Source organism: Platichthys flesus, chromosome 20 (genome assembly GCF_949316205.1).
Source record: "Platichthys flesus chromosome 20, fPlaFle2.1, whole genome shotgun sequence".
NCBI lineage: Eukaryota > Metazoa > Chordata > Actinopteri > Pleuronectiformes > Pleuronectidae > Platichthys > Platichthys flesus.
Window position 1 is genome coordinate 18156607 of NC_084964.1, and position 20958 is coordinate 18177564.

General features: G+C 43.9%; 2 protein-coding genes across 2 annotated transcripts; both read right to left on the reverse strand.

Annotated features, from left to right (window-relative positions):
• Positions 1 to 9819: 9819 nt before the first annotated feature.
• LOC133931837 (regulator of G-protein signaling 9-like) lies at positions 9820 to 12795 on the reverse strand (the record flags this gene model as incomplete). The annotated part of the gene is made up of 2 exons (XM_062378782.1): positions 9820 to 12125; positions 12386 to 12795. Coding segments are annotated over 2 exons (573 nt in total), but the record flags the coding sequence as incomplete, so codon positions are not given.
• A 338-nt stretch (positions 12796 to 13133) lies between these two features.
• On the reverse strand, positions 13134 to 20681 carry LOC133931948 (regulator of G-protein signaling 9-like). The gene is made up of 17 exons (XM_062378921.1): positions 20537 to 20681; positions 18749 to 18845; positions 18101 to 18151; positions 17436 to 17542; positions 17267 to 17318; positions 17129 to 17187; positions 16967 to 17043; positions 16758 to 16839; positions 15752 to 15814; positions 15018 to 15047; positions 14859 to 14920; positions 14564 to 14677; positions 14357 to 14472; positions 14171 to 14258; positions 13910 to 14048; positions 13736 to 13818; positions 13134 to 13576 (listed from the first exon to the last, which is right to left on the reverse strand). The coding sequence occupies exons 1-17, from the start codon at positions 20603 to 20605 to the stop codon at positions 13399 to 13401; spliced, it is 1467 nt and encodes a 488-aa protein (XP_062234905.1). The 5' UTR covers positions 20606 to 20681; the 3' UTR covers positions 13134 to 13398.
• Positions 20682 to 20958: the final 277 nt, after the last annotated feature.

Sequence of the window (20958 nt, forward strand, 5' to 3'; positions counted from 1 at the left end):
GTGCGTTTTTTGTGGCACCTTATCCTCCCAGAATGCACCAGGAAATCCAGTTGTGTCTTTTTTCTTCACATCTCTGTATTGGTGAAGTAGAAACGTGAAGTCTGTGACAATAAAGTTTTTCCGCTCAGTGAGCTCATTGAAAATGTACTTTTTAATTTTGTCCACGGCCCATCCACTAACATGGAGGAGGCAGTGTTTATGATTTGTACAAAATGTTTAACACGTCCTCCACACATGCTGATGACATGTTTGCTGTCGTCCTGATCAACAGAAGGAGTGTCATTGCTCTACGTGCATTTCCTCTCAGTAACTAAGTGTGATCTTAGTACTTCAGAGGTTTTATTCATAAGTGACAGATGAATCTATAAATAAACTAATGATTGTTTGCAGCCCGTAAAATCAACGAGCCAACAATCACCACATTAACCTCCAGATAAAAAAGCAAACACAACAATGAACCTGGAACAGCTGCATCCATACTAATGTGTGTGTGTTGTGTTGCGTGATGTGTGTTGCATACGTTCATTGACAAAGGCATTCTAGGAATCTTATCAGCAGGAGACGAAAGATTATAATTCTCATTCCTTTCATTCTGCAAAGTGAAAACGCAAACTGGGGTTTTTAGGGTAATTTGGACTGGTGTTGACATGTGAAAGTTGTGTGTCGGGCGGGGGGGGGGATGCTGAGTGTGAAAGAGAGAGAGAGAGAAGGAGAGAGAGAGAGAGAGAAAGAGAGAGAACTATCGGATTTCTCTCACTCTTCCCTCTCTCGTCTTTTCATGTCAGGCTCGTGATGACAGTGATTTTCACGGAGGAAGAACAAACGACTTCTGTTTGCTCTCCTCCCCTCTTCTCCCTCACTCTGTCGGACAGGCGCGTCGCGGCTCTAAAGAGTTCTGTCTTCCGCAGGTTACCATCACTCCTAATAAAAGCTGCTTTCTTCTCTGTTCCTCGGCAGGCAGCCTGGTCAGGTGACAGGCCTTTTAACACGGCACTATAAATACTGACGAGTGTTAAAATAGAGTGTTTGAGATGCGAGATGTGTGACGTGATGCGGCGTCTATATCCGTATGGGACGTGTGTGGATAGGTACAGTGAGAGAGACGATGGCGGACAGATGTGTCGAAGGATCGAGGCTCGCTCGCCCTCAGCAGCTGGACAGTGTGAGAACCAGCCAGGGGAGAACATGTGTCCGGCTGCCGGCAGCACGATCACTTCCACAGATTAACTCAGATTGATGCAGCAAGTAACAAAATGATGTTTACTGGGGAAAGCTGGCCGACAAGCAAATAATTAATTCCACAATTTTATGTGTTGTCAAGAAGGATTTATGTTATATGCTTCTTGCGAGATGTGGATTTGTTGAGAACCAATAGAGTATTGGCTCCCAACAAATCCAGCTCCCGTCTGTACCATCTGCAGCCCCCACAACACAACACATTTTCTGTCATGTGTGGATATGAAGCAATTTGTCAACTAAACAAATAGTTTATCGACGGAACTTGAATCATCAAGAAAAGTGATTTTCGAGCAAAAGTGGGAAACGTTTAAAGGATTTAATGTATTCTTCTGTTCTGTGTCATTCTAACTTTAATATTTTCAGGGTTTTGGAAGATTGATTGGACAAAAGAAACTATTGGAAGACGTCACCATTCTTTAATGACTGTCCTCCTAAAAAAAACAAAAAAGTTTGAACCTTGAATCAATAATTCCAGATATATCCGTCTGTCTCTGACTCACATATTTTGAGAAACGTCATCTTATCTTATCAGCTTCTCACTTGTTATGTGTTTTGTTAAAGACCCACGAAGTGCAGTGTTGATATTGGACCCAGGAAACTTTTTACAGTTTTAAAACAGGTACAGAAAATGACCAGAAAGTGACAAAGAACTTGAGTGGCCGTAGGAATTTAAGGTTTTATATACATTTTTTTGCCAAATAAGAGTAAACATAACCTCTAACGTGGGACTTTGACCTAACTAAAGCTTAACCAAAGCTTTTTGCATTAGAGTTCAAAAGGCACAAGCATTTTAAGTCCTTCTGTTGATCAGGACGACAGCAAACATGTCATCAGCATGTGTGGAGGACGTGTTAAACATTTTGTACAAGAGGTTCATTAGAGGAAAGTGAACCAAAAATTGAAATAATCCTCTTCATGTGTAAAACACCTGGTGAAGGGTTCAGCACCACGGACAGCTCTTCACGATGTGGTCACTCCAGAAGCTCGGGCGAGACGGCGTTCCTCGAGGTCCTGACACGTCCGGGGAATCGTCCTCTGACAAATCTGCTATTGAGCCAGAGGTCGGATTATTTTTAGGGCCCAGTTGTACAAATTGTTTTTGAGAGTGGCTCCATGAAAAAACTATGAAAAACCTCCACTCTCCATGACATATACTCAAAGGATGTATTTCTAGTTCAATCTACATATTGACCCACATCTGATTCTGTTCAAGCTGTGACAATCAATCAGTTCTTATCACAGGAGATCAAACCCACTCACCAGAGTTACATAGAACAGGCGTTCAGGGTGAAGAATGGGAAGGAAAGAGGAAACATCCTCCATATTCACACATAATTTGGGAAATATGATCAGCATCTGGTCAGCTTAGCCTGTCCCTTGTCCAAAAGTAATAACAACTGCCCACCTGCACCTCCAGCTTAGAGGTGTATGCTATGCTAAGTCCATGAATGCTTAGCTAAGCTAGCCAGCTGCTTCTGTGAGCTTCCAATAAAATATAGAGACAAGAGAGTGGTACTGATGGAACTTGACACCATGACATCAAAACCTCGGTATTGAAATGACTTCTTTTACTCCAAAATGACAAATAATTCTCCAAACTAAGCGATAAATAAAAAAATGTGTATCTCACAAACACAAGTAAAATACAGATAAAGGTCGTTTGAGGCAGTGAACTGATGCTGTGGCTTTCCTCAGGTGGACATTCTCTAAAATGTCCTGTTTTCATTCGACCCCGAGCTGCTGCTTCCTCTCGGCGAGTATCTCTACCGTCTACTTAGCATTTAATCAGAACCCCCCCCCCCCCCCCACACACCACCAGAGTCAACCTGTTTGCTCTTCGGGGGGGGAGATGTCTGCTATCATCACTCCCCAATCTTTCTGTGTGGGGGCTCATCGGCTGCAGGAGGTGATGAGGGCAGAGCCAACACTCTCAACGGCTGCGCTCTATTCTCGTATCAGTAATCTTCAGTGGCTGAAACCACCCCGTCAGAGTTACAGTTCAACTGGGAGCTAAAGAACCAGCATGAGATCAATGGGCCCAGTGACGAGGTGGGAAGTGTTTTACAGGAAGAGTGGATTGTGGATAAAATATCACTGAGAATAATAACAGGAGAATAAACCAAGAAAACAAAAAGATAAAGACAGGTTGTATAATAAATATGTTTAAATGCCCACATTCTAACGAATAAATCCTACTGCCTCTAAAACCATAAAGACAAGCACTGATATATATAACATGACCCATTTCTGTGATAAAAGCCTCACAGGAATGGCCTTGATAGTGTAAAGTGTAGAGAGTTATAATTACAGATAAAAGCAAAGAAAAACCTATTGAAGTGAATCATCTTTAATTTTCTGAAGATGTACCACAGCTAAAAAGGCCGAACAACCATCTCGGGCTGATTAATAAACGAGAGCTCGGAGCGAAGAATCTTTATTCGATGTGGACTTTGTCGTTGATTGTGGTTTTTAAGGTGAATGAATAAACAATCTGTGATTTAATATCGGAGCTGAGGGAAGTTTCCAGAAAAGCCAGACTAAATGTCTGCGAGGCAACAAGCCGTGGAGCGACAATAAAGCTGCAATCGTGGTTGTGTTGCAGAGGCAGACAATGAAGTGTCATCTGCATCGCAATTAGAAACAATTTTATGCTCACACGTGACTGTGCCTACAAATGAAATGCCCTGAAGGAGGAATGCAAATGTAAAAAAAAAAACAATGCGTTCCAAAAGATCCACCCTGACGAGTGTCGAGTGGGAGCCAGAGATGAGGCAGCAGTTCCACAAACTCAAGAGCCTCCATTACAGAGACACTGGAAGTCAGAGTCTGTGTGACCGGCCGATTCTTTCCAGAGGGTTGAACAGGGATTGTAGTGTCAGCTGTGTCGGAGGCAGAGCTTCGGTCTATTTGCATAAGAAGAACAAAAATCAAACATTGAACAGTATCAGCGGCCAGCAGAGGATCATTTGAAACCTGAATGAGATGAGGAGAGTCGTCTGCATCAAGTTTGTCCAGAACGTTACTCGCAAATTTGAATTTGAGCGATTGTTGGGTTTCTTACGGTGGCTCTGAAGGTAGAGACACAACATTCTGTTTTTTATGTTTCATGAAATACAAAAACACTTTATATACGTAGAGTATTCTATCGTCTATTGAACGATAAAGTCCTTTTCTCATAGAGCTCAATAGGAACTGACTTCTTTCTGCTACCAGTGGAGCTGCCCTCTGCTGGTCAATTGAGAGAATACAGGCTTCAGGCACATTGGCTTCACTTACAGAACCCGGAGTCTTCGTCCATTCTGTAAGGACAGAAGGGGGGGGGCAACTATTTAATGAAAAATCAATCGACACATCAAGATACACAATATTCCAGATTCTTCTCTAAATGATCCAGATCTTAAAGCTCGGTGGACACTGATTTTATCGACATGGAATTACGTGTGTGTGTGTGTGTGTGTGTGTGTGTGGCTGTGTGTATGTGTGTGCATGTGTGTTTAAACTGGTGAGGTCAGCTGTTTAAACAGGCAATCATCACTCAATGGGTAAACAGCTCTGGAGAATGGACTAATGTGTGAACGCGTGTGGAGGTGAATACAGAGCGGTGAGGATGGAAAGCGAGTGGCGGCCGGCGAGAGGAGAGAGAGAGAGTAAATAAATACCATCAGCACGTATCAGAAAATCGCCATCAGGGCTGAATGCAGATTTGTGATTAGCCCACATTTGTGGTATTTTTGTCACCCGATGAAACAACACTTTGATCAGAGGATGAAGAATCACCCTGAGGGACCTTTTACCCCATGTGGAGGTTAAAACACCAAATCCTCAGGACTTCATGGGCTGATCTCGTTGGCCTCTGGCCGACACACCTCTCCCAGCCCTCAGTCCATCTGTATGTCCACATCTCCATCTCCATCTCTCCTCCTCCTCCTCCTCTTCTTCATCATCATCCTCCTCGTCCTCCTCCTCCCTCTGAGGACACTTTGAAATCAAAAATAGCTCAAGATCACAAAGACAAGACAAGTGTCAGATCCATAAATAAATTGGGTCTTTGTGCACCTTGTTTGAGACTCGCTGACATTTTAAAGTCTGCCAGGTATTAATAACATTTCTCAGGAGACAAAGATTGTATGCGTGGGCGTGCATAAATACATGAATGCTTGCCTGTGTGTGTGTGTGTGTATGTGTGTTTGTATATATAATGCACCCATGCATATCTTGCAGTGTGTGTAATGCAGAGGGAGGGGGGGGGGGGTTTGGATTGTTATATTGCTAAACTTCACCCTGAGGCTCAGATGATTTTACAGTTTTGTTCTGCTTCATATTCCACTGACACCTTGACACCCTGACACCCTGACACCCTGACACGGTCATGACCAAAGTGCCTCCTCTCTTCCTGTCTCTTTTTATGCACTTAAAGTTTTGGATGAGAAGCCAGTGAGACCTGGCCACAGCCGATGTGAATGAAGGTTCACATGATCAGGCTCCTGAGCACATTAACACATCAGAGCGTCTGAATCAGTGTCGACAGAGAATTGTAACGTGCACTTCATTACAACCTCGTTTGGACGTGTTTGTTTCTCTGCGTGAGACGAGCAAAGTCCTGCAGGTACAGAGGGAGAACTTAAGGACCTGTGTGAGGGTTAAAGGCCACAAGTCGCAGGAGGGAGACAGAGGAAATGTGGAGAAAAGGTCACATTTGCTCATCTTCTCAAAGTTTGCATAATTTCCCCACCAGCACGCTCCTCAGGTGCTCGGTGACATGGTGAAATCTCCCAGGGTTTCTATCTCTGTGACTCAGGGTGCGTCTGTGGGGAGCTGCCAGGTGCCCTTTAGTAGATCCTCCTCCGGCAGACAGGGGATCATCATTCGAACGTCTTACCCGAAAAATGTAATCAGAGGCAGAAACATATCAGACCAGCAGACGGCAACTCCACCGGTTGCAAAAAATAAGTTTCTATAGAATTCAAAAGAAGAAGGTTTTACTTCTCAGTTGATTTACAATGTCATTAAATATTTCCCTAAATAGTTTATCGTCCCGATCTCTAGGTTCAAGTCTTCTTCAATTCAGCATGTTGTTGTTTTATTGAAGTAAGATCCTGTGTAGAGTCAAATAGAAGAGAAAGCACAGCAATGGGCGTGGAAACAGTGTGATTGACAGGTCAGTCTCCACCCCCTCTCACTCTAACTATGGTTATCTCTGGTTTCAAATACTTTTCAAATACTTTCTCGTTGAGGTGTTTATATTTTAACGAATCCTTCGAGCTAAAAGAAAATAAACGTCTTTATCACTGATCAAAACGTCCTATTAGAGAATTTATTTATCATTTAAGTATTGTTTCATTAGTTTTAAGTAATAAAGTTCTTGGTTTGAATCAGGTTCAGGTCGTCATAGTTAGAAGTTTTTTTGCAGGATGTCCCACTTCATACATGTAATTAATCACCGGGATCACAAGGCTCCACAGGTCCAGTCTGCTCTGACGGAACCAGGACCTGAGTTGAACTGGTTCCAGGTCACACTCAGTCTAAATGGGTCAGTTTGTTTTACTAACACTTGTCTCAGGTCCACAATGTCCAATAGTGGACGATACTGAGCATCGGTATTACATCATAATCCCTGTGACAGAAACTATTACACACAACTATACGATTTGAACTGAGGTTCATCTGGTGACATAAAGTTTTATTGTTGGTGCAGAAGGTGAAGATAAGATTTTTAATTACTATTTTTAGTGACTTAAATGGATATTTGGGTCATTATTATAATTATATAGCTGCTCTGTATGAGTTTGGGTCAGACTTTATTATCCTCGGGTCAGATCGGGTCTCTCTTCTGTTTATTCATTCATTGAAAACTCATTTTTGTTTCGGTGACCACAAGAGGAATCTGCTGAAGACATTTTAAATAATTTTAAGTGTTTGACCAATCAGACAGCAGCTCTCATTTCTGTGGCGAGGAAACAGCTGAAGGTGTAAACAAACACAAATGGACTCGGTTGAGGTCTTTGAAGAGGTTTCACCTGAAGAAGATTTTCAAACATCTTCAGAAACCTCAACAAACCTCAAACTTCAAAAACTGCAAATCAACTAATAGGAACTACATGTAGTATGGAGCATTGGTGTACATGTTATTACCTTTAAATTAACTGATGTTGTTATTATGTTCTCTGGACTTCCTGGAAAAAGGCACCTCTGTGTTTTGATATATGGATCAGTACAGCCTTTACTGCATTTCACTATTTTGTGTGTGTTTATATGTGAGTTGAGACATGAGCTTCGCAGGAGATTTAAAGGAGGTCATGATGGCGTGAGGGGTCAAGGGCTAACGGAGGTAAATAAGAGAAGGCCATTAAAGTTGACCTGGATACGGTGGAAGTTTCAAGGTCATTACTCCTCTTCCCCATCACTCGCTCTCACTCCTCGGTAGATTTTACGAGGTGGGGGGTCGTCGGTCACTGGTAATTATCTTCTTTTGTCAAACCAAGGAGGCTGAGAGAGACGCCAGGTCACCTGTGATTCTGATTGAGGTCCTGGGCGCGCACACACACACACACACACATACACACACACACACGTGAGAACATGGGGAAGCAGCAGCAGGCGAATGTGCAGCGTTTCATTACGCTTCTGATTTGGTCATTCATCTTGTCACGGCGAGGTCACACACAGCGGCCGACACATGTTTATATCTGCAGAGACTATCTTTGTGTTTGTTGGTGTGTGTGTGTGTGTGTGTGTGTGTGTGTGTGTGTGCAAGGTGTCACTGTGGCTGTGTGTATATGCGTGTGTTTGTTAAGCAAACACACAAAATGTTTTGCTTTCCTGTTGATGCTGAACTGGTTTTGCATTTGTATCAGACGAAGAGGAAGTGGCTCCATGCATGTTTGACTCAAATCAAAGGCAGGAAGCTTTCTAAATGAAGTCATCTGCTGAAAGACGTCATTTTGTGCATTTGGAGTCAGAGTCTGCACATTGAGATTGAGACACACCTATTGAATGTTTACTTTTAACTGTTTGGTTTGTTCCAGGTCCCATCCATCAACATGGAGGAGGTGGGATTTACATGTAGATGCAGTCATGTCGTCCATCTTTACAGTCTATGGTCCGAATACAGAGGAGACGTGATTAATAAGTGAGTTAGCCTTTATCTTTCACTAGCTCCTAAATATATTTCCTTTAATGCTAAGCTGTGAATCTTGAAAGGAATTTGAACCACATTTTTTTCAAATATCAATTTTAAAATATATTATCTAATCATTTCTAAATAGCAGCTTCAATTTCCTGTTTGCAATTTGGGTTTCTGCTGTACACAATCAGCCCAGCAGGGAAATCAATGCGTTTGAACAGAAATCAGATAATGACGAATCTCTGTCCAGATTCATTCAAAGGCTCCACGTCAGGAGAAGAAGAAACCAAGTCGTTTTTTTTAAGCGTCTGAGAAACTCATTCAGGTGTAACACCAAACACCAAGAGCTTCATTAAAAGATGCTCCCGCACAAATCTATTTTAATATATGCACACCTCAGATGAATGTTAAGTGAGTTGCATAAATTCCCTGCTCCTCGCTAAGCTAATGTATGATTGGACTGCGTGTGGACGTCCCTGTGCGGCTGTTGTGAGATCGGAGCGATCGGACGTTTCTATTCAGAGAAAACCAAAGAAAAAACACCCAGACAGATCAAAGCCGGGCTCCAGCCTCGGTTCACTGACCTCAGATCAGTCGGTGGGTGTGAGACGGTGTTAACAAGGAGGTTCAAAGACATTGCTTTTATCCACGTAAAGTCACAGTGATCTGTTCGGATATCAGATTGTCGTATGGTGGTTATACCCTCAGGAAAAAGTGTGACCTTGGTTCTGTGTCCGTTGGGAAATTAGATGAGGAACCTGAACGATGCTTTCCAGTTTCCTCTGAGGAAAAATGTACATAAATATTAGAGAAAATGGAAAATGTGGTTTGTTTTGTTAGATATTAAAGGTTTCAGTGATCCATCATGTAGCTGGACGTCACATATCCATTAAACATCTTAGATTACATTTCAGTTGGTGTATGTGTGTGTGTTTGTGTGTGTGTGTGTGTGTGTGTATGTGTGTGTGTGTGTGCGCGCCTGCCTTTCTCTACTTGACGTTGCTTTATCACCACCTAGTGGCTGTTCCCTGTCATCACACCTACTGAAGCTGGAGTGATTTACTTCTGAAGAACTACTTCAGTTACATAAGAGTTGATTTAAACGGTCAATTCACCCAAAGGGCTCATTACACATATGTCAAGCCTAGTCTTATTCAGATATATTATTATTATTATTAATATTAGATATTGTATACAGTGTTTGTTTTTAATCAAATCTTTCTTTTCTTGTTTATTATTACAATTAAATTATGGTGGTTTGCAGCCATTTATATACTTTAATTTGAAATTTCTGTCTCGTTGTTTCGGCCTTGAACAGAATTCTGTTTCTTTGACTTCTTTTAGTTTTTCAGGTCCCTTTCACCAGTGGCCCTCAAGTTCCACAACTGAGAAAAAATGTTTGTCATTGATTTGAGTAAACTGACAGTTTTTATTAAGACACAGTTATTAATTGAGGCACTTGACACAAGCCATGGAATGTACAAATCAAATACATCAAATTCAAGGTATATTTCACATTCTTGCTTCTGTAAACATGGTAAAGATAATACATTCCAACGGTTAATTCACATTGTAACCCCCCCAAACACACACACACACGCACGCACGCAACCACACACACACACACACACACACACACACACACACACACACACGCACACATACACACCACCATCTATGTGGGGGGGGACATGTGAGAAGTACATCAACACCTCGTTCAGGGTAGTAAACAGTAAACAACAGCTACAAAACAGCAGGGGAGTCAAATACAAAACTATTACTCTGTTACAAACCTCATTCATGAACTCGAGTGGCTCTCACTTCACCTGAAATGCATCTGTTCAGGCGTTTTCACATAAAAAGCCATAAAGAGGTAAATTAGGGATGAGGCATCTACGTCTATTTAGCAGCACAAGAACACTTCTCCACTTCGTAGAACGGATTCAGCAAATATATAAATACATTGTCTATAATCTTAGCAGGCATGTGCACAGGTAGAGTCATTATATGTCCAAATCTCCCTGGGCCTATCACGGACTAGAATGTAAACATTAATGTATTCGCTCTCCTTGGCAATCACAAAAATAATTATTCACATTTCTGCTCCGTCACACTTTTTGTTGTCGTGCCGCTGACTTGATTCTCCAAAAAACACACAACTCTGAGGGGTGTGTAGGTGGATAAGGCTGCTGTGGGGCTACTGGTCGGAAACAGACACGAGGTTTGAATGTGAAAGCTACAGCTCGGGTCCGGAGGCTCCTGGATGCTCGAACACTCACTAAACATCTGGGGCTCACATCTGTAAAGATCAGGGGACGATAAGGGCCGAAGTTAAAGGAAAATACTCGTCTCAAAACGTGTGAGTATCAAACACTGAACTGCCTGCAGGCTTGTGAAGTGATTACAGATATGTCTAAAACAGAGACTGTACAATGAGGTGAAAACCCACCTCCTCCATGTTAGCAGATGGGACATGGAGCAAACTAAAAAGTCGAAGATTGAATGTGTGATATTTATTCTGCTGAATCTGATTTTAAATATTTATTTGATGCTATCAAAACGTGCATGTATCGAGACGACCGTACAGTGGCGCCATCCTCTGGTGTCATATATCGATATTTACAGTAATTTGGTTGCTTTGGTCATTTCTGCTTCCATTGACTTAATGCCGTATGTAATTTTTTGTAGGATATGAACGACTCGAGGAGGGGCTTGCATTTTTTAATGACATGCAAATTACCGATCTCTCTGTGTGTGTGTCTGTTTTTTCTTTTGTCTTATCCGAGCTACTGAATATTCTCTGTTGTGTGAAGAAACAGCCTGGTGGCCGTCACAAGCAGATTTAAATCTCAGGAAAAGTCACGAGCGGTTAAACGAAAAGATAAAAAAAACGCTTAAAGTAAATCAGAAACTTTGACAGTTTCCTCTGGTGACTCTTCTCAGAGAGGAGGGTCTGTTCTGGAAGACTCATAACCTCAGTGTTGTGTAGTGAAGGTTGTTCAGGCAGCGGAGGAGGAGGAGGAGGAGGAGGAGGATTCTGCTACAGCAGACATGGAGCTGGGCCTTTTAAAACCTACAGGCAGTGAAAGTTGAATACTAGAGTCTGATGGGGGTGAACAAATTCAATAATTCTGTAGTAATTGAAATTTTAAGTAACTGAGACTTGATATTTTACAGTTTAACCCAAATCATGAATCCTAAGTAGCTATAAATAAAAATAAAACACAAATTCAACCAAATATATCGAAATTGAATCAAGGAAATTAAAACATATTTCTGCGTTGTTTATTCGGTAAAATGAAAGTTCACATATTGTCGAACATAAACGCAGATACTAATATGTTTCTGATCAAATCGACAATACATCGGTCGGACTCCGAACACTGAACATAAGTAGTTTGGTTCAATAGACAAATCTCTGTAGAGCCTCACTGTGACAGTTCTGTGTCTGCCCTTGTGTTATTGTTTGGTATCTATGTTGTTGTTTGTGGCCTGGTGGTGAGAATGTGACCACGTTTAGACTGGGACAATAAACACTGAGTGGGAAATCTGCCGCCAGCCCATACACTCACTGCGTCTGCTCCACACTGGTTTCCAGTGTTAGCCTGTCCCGTTGTGGGGAGTGAGGCTCTCCCAGGGGCAGATGATCTCTTTGGCTCCCACTCCGCCCCGAGAGGACGCCCGGTTCTCCTCCTCCTCGTCCTCGGACTCGATGGGGTAGATGCGACACTCGGGAGGAATATCCACTTTAATCTGGAAGAAACTGTTGCAGAAAAGGAAATAAGATGAACATCTGACACATGTTCTGTTAGGATCAAATAAAGACGTGTTATTTCAGCCATCTTTTCTATTATTGACCCCGAAAATGAAAGGACGAGATTATCTTTAGTTTGAAGGCTCAGGATTCAATCACTAAATTTCATAAATAAATTAATTCATCACATTTAGAAAGTAATAAAAAGACAAAACATCTTTCTGACTGCAGTTGTAGATTTTGCGTGACTGTTAACAGTCAACACTCACTTGCCAATCCGTCTGGGAGGAGCCTGACTGGGCTGATCAGGGCTGATTGGCTGGATGCGGCTACTTGCCCCGGCAGCTGAGTGGTATTTAGGCGACAAGCTGGCAAACACGGTGGAGGGGGTGCAGCCCCGCTTCAGCAGGCGGCGCAGCGACAGCGGCATCCGAGACTTGGACGAGCTCCCACCTGAGGGGACCTGGGCCTCCTGGTCCCCCCCTCTCTCTCCTTCACTGGCCTCCGCTCGCCGCTCGGACGCCGAGGTGCTGTCTAAGGCCACGCTGATGGGGGACGGGCAGGCCGGGGTAAGGGCCAGGAAAGGGAAGGAGGGTGAGGCGTCGGGAGGGGGGGAGTCGTTGAAACCAGAGTAGACAGCCAGGTGGGGGACAGGGGTGGTGTAGCGGCACAGCTGTGAGGTTAGAGGGCGAGAGAAAGGTGTCAGAGGGCATCATGGGAGTCTAGAAAGTGATATGAGGGCATTGTGGAAAATGTTCAGCAGAGTTCAAGAGACAAATCTAATAGTTTAAAGGAGACAGCTGATGCTTTTTAAAGATGTGTCCTGAGGGAGCTCTGGAGAATTGGGGAAGGAATTCGTACACATGCACAACAGTTACAAATTCTAAGGTAAAGTATTAATTCCACTGTGGAGATGAACCCCATCACTCACTCGTGTTGAATCCTGTGACACTTGACGAGACAGTGAGGAGAGACAGAGACTTAATGACAAATCAAGAGAAACACACGAAGATGAGATGTTGTGGATGTGGATGTTTTATTAGTTTATGAAGGATGAAGACAACTCAGAGTATTACAGACACTACAGAGAAGTAGAGATATGAACAACACATGAGTCATGAGAAACAACATGACAGACAGTTACAGTGTGAGGGGACAGACATGTGACCGGTGGTCTGACATTCGTACATGGAGGTGAGTTCACACGTGTTTAAAGTCTCAGGTCAACTCTTCAAACTAAAGCTAAATGCCATTGACATGTAGATTTGATCGATGTTTGTGTTCAGGTCTTAGCAGGAGGCGCCTCCTTCCCCTGCTGGCTGAGTTTGCTCATGACCTGTGTGATGTCCACGGGGGCGTTGGCCGCCATCTTGGCCCTCATCTCTTGGTCCTGCTGCCGGAGGACGATGGGGCTGAGGCTCGGCCGTCTGTTCTTCGCATTCTGCTCCAGCTGAGTGTCACTGGAAGACGGAGAGAGAGGGTGGGAAGGGAAGGAAGTGAAAAAACATTAAAGGCTTTCAAATCCAGTTGTACAACAGTTTTAAACAGAAGATAAAAGTTAAACATTGCCTGAAAAAGTTGTTGATTAAATACAAATGAGTGAACAAGTCGCCTCTCACGTGAACTTGTGCTCCTCAGGACAGACGGCCTTCTTCAACGTGTCTTTAAAGACCGGAGATTTCATGTAGCGCCCGAACGAGTCCTGCAAAACGTGCACAAACACATCGGGCCTCAGTGGCGTTGAGCGACGAGTACAAGCCCGGGGAAGGTTCCACAGTGGTGCGTTTACTGACCTTCTTCATGAGCATGTAGATGTGAGTTTGGGCCGGATCCAGGACGTATCTGTGCGGGTGCTTCAGGCCCTTGACTGTGATCTCCATCGTCTTCCCGTCGATGTTGATCCACCGCGGTGCACCACGAGCCAGGAAGGCCCTGAGATCACCGGGTTGGTGGAAACACACACAAAGTGACTCTATGTTCGCTGTCATCAACTAATGAAACAATCAAGAACCTTGGTTCCTATATTAAACACAAGCCAGAAATGAAAACATTACTTGTAGATCTGTTCTGCTTTCTCTCTCATCGTCGCAGCTGCGCCCCACTTCAGATCCTCACAGCCTTCCCAGAATGCCAAGTTCTCACCTGAGAAGGTTCAAATTAGAAGATAAAAGAAAATTAACTCTACAGGCTGAAATGTTGACAATGATGGACCGTTACATTTCTACAATCAACCGGCGTACCGCTGAATTCTTTCCTCAGGAAGAGTCTGAAGTCGTCCCGTCCCCTCGGGTCTGAGAGCAGATCTCCGAAGCTGAACGTCCACCTCTCCACGCGCATTTTAGTCGGGATCTCCACACTGAAAACCACAGAGGAGGAGAATCATTCAAACAGAGTCATTCCGAATGTAGTAGAACCTCAGTGACTGTTTGGATCGTGAGCTGACACACTTGGGCATGTTCAGGTTCCAGTAGGTGACGTCGTCGGTGAGCCAGGGGTTACTGGGAAGACACGAGGAGAGGAAGGGGTCGTGGCTTTTGTAGGTGGCGCAGTGTTTCACCAACCTGCAGGAAAAGAGGGGGAAGTAGATGAAAACTGATCTGATATTATTACATTATAACATACAAGTACAAATAATAATTTAACTGTCCTCCATTAACGCTCTGCCAGTTGTAGGGTAAATCAAAGATTGTTGTGTGTTTGCTCTTCACACACAGACACACACAGACACACACAGACACTCACGCTCCGATGGACACGGACGACTTGACTCTGGGCCTCATGATGGCCTGCTGCGTGAAGATCATCTACAGGAGGCAGGAGAGAAGATGACGGCTGTGAACGTGGATCACAGTCGACACAGTGAGAGAAAAATGATTTAGTTTCACATTAAATCTCACTCACGATTCTCTCATAGAAGTCTGGTGTTGTTGCCTGAGGGGGAAACAAAATACATATTAAACTTTGCTTCACAGATTATTCATAATATCACAGATAAAAAGAAATCCACAATTTATTTGTGTGTATGTACAGGCATTTCTACTATTCTATTATTATTATATAACTGACATTATAAATCAAGAGAAGTCTTTATTGTGACAGACTTCTTATAAAACCAGTGGAGTCGCCCTCTGCTGTTAATTTGAGAGAATACAGGTTTCAGGCACTTGGACACTGGTTTCACTTTCTAGACCCAGAGTCCATTTTCATTTACTGTCAGTATTTTTTCATGTTTACAGATCCTCTTCAATGAGTGAAATCTGTGGAGTTCACCTTTAAAGGTGGAAATTGGTTTTAAGAACAAGTTATGTTACTGATGAAGTTAAGTTTTAGGTTAAGATGTGAGTGTGTGTGTGTGTGTGTGTGTGTTGATGTGTGTGTGTGTGTTGGTAACCAGTTTTAAAAATCTGGATATGAAAACATGAAGCCATGGGAAATTATCCCTGGAGAAAAGAAGAGGAGAGAAGAGAAGAGAAAAGGAGAGGAAGAGGAGAAGAAGAGGTTAATTTGAGTGGAAGATGGATTAATGTTTACAGAGCAGACAGGGAGAGGACAGATAAGCAGCTGCATCAAATCCTCTCATACTCTGTAATCTGATTGACAGGATTTATGTTCACATGCAGAGACTCACCTGTTACCTCGTCTGCATTCGGGTCTATTCGCCTGTCCAGTCCGTAGTCCATGGCACTGACCGTCCCCGGCTGCACACACACATCAACAGAGAATATGTTTATCACAGGATGAGCTGATGAAGGCAGGGGGCAGTGTCGTCATTATCAGACTCTGAAACATGTAAACATCAATATTCAGAATAAGGTCAATAATCTGATTAAAGTCATGAGCTTTTCTTCTGTGGTGAAAATTACACAAAAGTGTCTGTTAAGTACATGTTAGCTTTATTATATTTTATCTATGAGCAACAAGGGTTCAAACTGAGCTTGTGTTCAACCAGAGAACTGTTGTTTTTGTCATATTAACACAATATGACCTGAATAATTCATGTCCGAGGCTCCAGCCTGTTTTAATCAAGGACCTGCATTAGGGCCTTTATCTTCCCAGTTTATATTGGCCTGAGTGGAGCGTATTTAAAACACATCTGCACTTCATCAAACGACCACAATGCACTTGACAGCAGAGTGACCCCGGGTCCTGTGGGAGCTGTGGAGGGCTGGAGAGCAGCCGCCCACTTTACCGGGACTCCAGATAGGCTGCAAGCCGCCGCGCCACCTCCTCCCTGGCACTGTGAAATATTAATCAGCCGTGCCCTTTCCCTCCGACTGGACATGTAATGGTAATGAGGCATCATGGGTAGAGATAATGAGATACCCTGGGAAGTTAAGAGGTGGAGTGTAATTTATTTTCCGACCTCTCTGTCTGTTATCTACGTGAAGATGTGTGTGCAGTACTGGGCTGAGGACTTCCTCAGATGGGGGACGACCGTGAGTCCTCCCACCGTCCCTCGTCCTCAAGAAAAGTCCCAATAGACTCATCTAATCATTTATAAATCTGACTTTGTGAGTCTTCTACCTAAAAGCTGCCTGTGCCGTCTGAGCAGGTTGATATTCAGTCTTGGTTTGTCAGGAGGAAATGATTCAGCTGTGATGGTTAGAGAACTGAGTAATACTTTCTGTCGATGAGTCTCACCGGAGGTCGATGAACCACCCAGTACGCTCTCTCCTGGCACTCAAAAACCACACGGTCGGGTTTCTTCCTCTCCTTAGCAGCCCTGAACACACACACACACACACACACACACACACACACACACACACACTTACATTTAATACACAGATTTAGGTCCCCACCACATGATTTGTCTCTGAGACGCCTCTGAGTTGTTGTCTCACACTCACCTGTACTGTTCCTTAGCCTGCATCACTATGAAATCCCACTTGTGATTCATCCACTTGTGCAGACGGTTGTACTGCTCCTGAGGGCATTAAAAACCCAGAGCATCAGTAAAATACCAACAGTATGAGCTCCTCCCGGGGCCGCTCGTCGTGTGTCGCTCTCACCTGCTCGTGCACCTCCAGGATTCCTTTCTTGCGTATGTTTCTCTTCGCCAGGTAGATTGCTTCGGTATGAGGAGATGACAGAGCGTTAAGAGAGTGATGACAACAGGCCCTGAGATAACACAACGTGCTCACACTCACCGTAATCCGTGTCCTCCACAGGCCACTGCTGCGTGGGCCAGAAGTACGGCGTCTGAAAAGGACCAAAAAGGCAAAAGAAAGTCTGAATTGTGACAGGACAGTAAATCTAAATCCGCTCTCCCCCCTGAGCCACAGCTGTATCCAAAATGGGAAAGCATGGTGCGTTTACCTGGCAGCGGTAGAGCGACGCGTCTGGTTTGATCACCAGGCGTTTGTGGTCCTGCAGAGGGTAGATGTATCCTAACGCCACCAGCATGGAGCCGACACTCCTCGCCTCTGAAGACAGAAGATGGACAACAGTCAACAAGGACAAACATCAAGACCTGACATGATAACGTTTTAAAGCAACACTCTGTAACTTCTACTGAACAACAGCGCCCTCTGCAGCCACATGTGGGGATTCATTGTGATGGGGCTCAGTGTCCGAGCGATGAAGTGGTTTTCATGTAGAATAAAAACAAAGCCGGAGCTCGGACTGTGCAAATCACTCAATGAACTAAAGCTCAACTGAACTCTGGATATTACCCATGATCCTCTGCTTCCTGAACCAGAGGAGCTGCTGCTGTAACAAATCCACCAAACTCTGTTCAGCATTCTTTACATTTTTTAACGTTTCCTGCTGAATATTGGAGATAAACTCTGGTTTTAATAACGTCTGAGTCTTTTTAACTGATCTACAGTTCAGCTTCACTCTTCAACTGATTCTGACAGTTGAAGCTGCGACTCTCAGTCAGTTTCACAATATCTAATCATAAGTATTAATGCTCCTGGTAATAAAGTTGCATTGTGTTGCTTTAAAATGAGATTTTTCTCATCTACATCCTCATCTCTCACCTTGTGTGTCTATTTGGAATCGGTCTGCCAACCAGGAGATGATGTCTTCACCTGAGGATAAAAGATACACAGACAAGTCAAGTGAAGATGAACATCTATATTTGTACGAGGACTGTTATGAAAGCAGCTCCGACAGCGAACAAGAAAAGAGGGTTGAGTGCGTGTTGTTAGGTAAGTGTGTGTGTGTTCCTACACCGCTAATGGGAGGAGAAGGAAGGATGGAAGGAGGAGAGGAGAGGAGAGGAGAGGGGGAATGAAAAGGAAAGAGAAACAAAGAGATCTTCATTCCTTCCTTTATTCAGCTGCCTGGATGACGTAGAACTCCAGGTTCCCTCTATTCTTCCACCTCCTCCACCTCCTCGCCTTCTCTCTCTGTCTCTTTCTCTTATTTATTTGTTTTCCTCCAGCTCTCTCTATCTTCATCATCATCATCGTCCTCCTACTTTTCCCGACTCTGAGACGGGGGGGGGGGGGGGGGGTTGTCATGGAGATGGAGATCTGTAGCTCTTGAGTTTGTCGCTGCAGCTCTGGGATCCTCCAGCGAGACGATGCAGGAGAAAACACTCAAGCAGCCGCTGAATATCAACATCACAAGTGTGTGTGTGTGTGTGTGTGTGTGTGTTGGGGGGGGGGGGGTCTCCTCCTCACCAGTAATGGCGTGTGGTATCGTGGTGATAACCAGCCTCTGCAGCTGGGACTTGACTCCTGATTTGGGGTCCTGCATCTCCAGCAGCACCTTCTCAGCCTGCGGACAAGAGCAAGGTGAGGAGAGGTTACCACAACAACAACAACAACAACAACAACAACAACTGCTGACACTGAGGGGGGGGGGGGGGGGGCAGAGGTCCCCGGGTTGCCTGGACAACAGGTGGGTAAATGAGGGGCACATAGACTCAAAGATGATCATTGTCTTCTAGTTGGATGTGCACAACATCACTGTTCACCCCTTTTCTATGTAACCACAGATTTCAGGGGGAAGTTGCTTCTCATTTCCTCTAATATACCTGAACACTCACAGCTCGTGATGAAACACATGTCGGGGGGTTTCCAGATTTGTCATTCACAGGACGACGCTGCACATGATCGTGGTTCGAGGTGACACGAGGGGTTTGTTCAATGCCCTGATCTCCTGGCTGCTGTTTGCCATGTGTGGGAGGAGGTGTGCGGTGACTCACTTCCCTGTAAACTGCTTGGTTTTATTTTTAGTTATCATGTCAGTGGAACCCCACAGATCCCACAGTTTGTGTGCGTGTGTGTGTGTAGAGGAGAGTAAGAAACTGTACAGTGCAATAATTCAGTGTGGGTGAAGTTGTGTATGTATGTGTGTGCTTGTGTGTGTGTGTGTGAGACTCCTGGGCCTGTTTGAAGTTGCCTTGTGCTTTGAAGTCATCCTGAAGAGGCGACAAGCTGCAGGCTGAGTCGGACCAAAGCGGCTCTCATGGACCAAAACACAAAGTTCTCCTGGAACATCAGTTTGGAGTGAGGGACTCGCCTGGAGAGCACGACACTGTGGTCGACAGATTCTTAAAACATGATTTGCTCATTTGTCTCTCGTGATTGTAAATGTTGATGAATCCAGTCTATGCTCAGGACCCAGACGCTTGTGTTCTAAGACACGGTGCCTGGATTAACTTCCTTCCAGCAGCTGGTTGGTGTATGTGGAGCCACCGATACTGATCCAGGCTTAATGCTTATTAGAATAAATGACCTTATCCCTGTGAAAAGGTTGCAACAAAAAAACACAGTGGAACATTTGGTTGTGAAAGGAAAATAACACGCGATTTGCTGTGTTGTCATTCTGATGTGTGTATTTCTAACATGGCACTTTCCTCAAAAGCATCCTGTGAAATATCAAAACGTTCTAGGTCAAGTTCACATTCATCCCGATGTCTATCACACGACTTAATAAGGAAACATGTTGATTCTGACATGTATCTCAAACCTTTGCACTTTGTCTGGCACCTTTTACACTCTGGTCAGTAGGTTTTTGTTTCTCATCTCTTATGTGTTATATCCTTTTAGTGTTTTAAGTGTTTTCAATATTCAACTCCCTTTTATTCTGCATTATTATTCGGGGTCTTACTGGATATGTCGTTGTGTACGATTTTTTGTTGTTGTTTGTTGCACATTGTACTATCAAATAAATTTCCCCATTGGGACAATAAACTATATCTGATTTGATTTGATTTGAAAACGTCATACCTGAAAACATGCATGATCTGAAAGCCCCAGTAAACAGGGGGTTCCTCTGAAGAACCTTGTGGAGAATGCAGATTAATTGGAGTTGCTTGAAAAATACCAGCACATGCACATGCAGGGTTACAGCAGAGAATCCATCTGAGTGAAGCACGTATAGGTGCGTCTGCAGGTGTAGTGTACAAGACAACTGAGGGGCTGTGATCCCCACCACTGATGGAGAAAAGGATTCGAACCCACCTTCTTAAGACAAGCCATCCGCGGTCGGTACCTCTGCCCGTAGTCCCGCAGAGTGTTCCTGATGGTCATGATGCTGCGGGTCTCTGTCACTCGGATGCGTGTGAGCCTCTCTGTCGTGTGCGTGGATGTGGATGAAGCTGCTGCTGCTGCTGCTGCTGGAGGATATGAGCAATACTGATGCTGCGTTCAGGTGCTCGCCAACAGCTGTTTCATGGAGGCTGGGAAATTATATCAACACGCCTCATTACCCTCCTCATCTCTAACAGAGGACTGCGTGTTATTGTCAAATTAGCTTAATAACAACAACCAGTTTTTTTAGCCATACAGACAAAGAACTCTATTGCGCAGGATCCTTCACTGACGTTGATTTTAATGCATGAAAAAGTACGTGAAAAATACAAATGTAGCACGTTATCTCTGAA

Bases quoted from the DNA above. Each gene is read 5' to 3' on its own strand.
- LOC133931948 (XM_062378921.1), bottom strand. From the start codon at position 20,605: ATGACCATCAGGAACACTCTGCGGGACTACGGGCAGAGGTACCGACCG. The intron at 18,152-18,748 runs GTGAGGAGGAGA...TTTTATCCTCAG, and splicing joins GATACCACACGCCATTACTG to GTGAAGACATCATCTCCTGG. The intron at 14,921-15,017 runs GTGAGTGAGATT...TGCCTCCTGTAG, and splicing joins CAGACTTCTATGAGAGAATC to ATGATCTTCACGCAGCAGGC.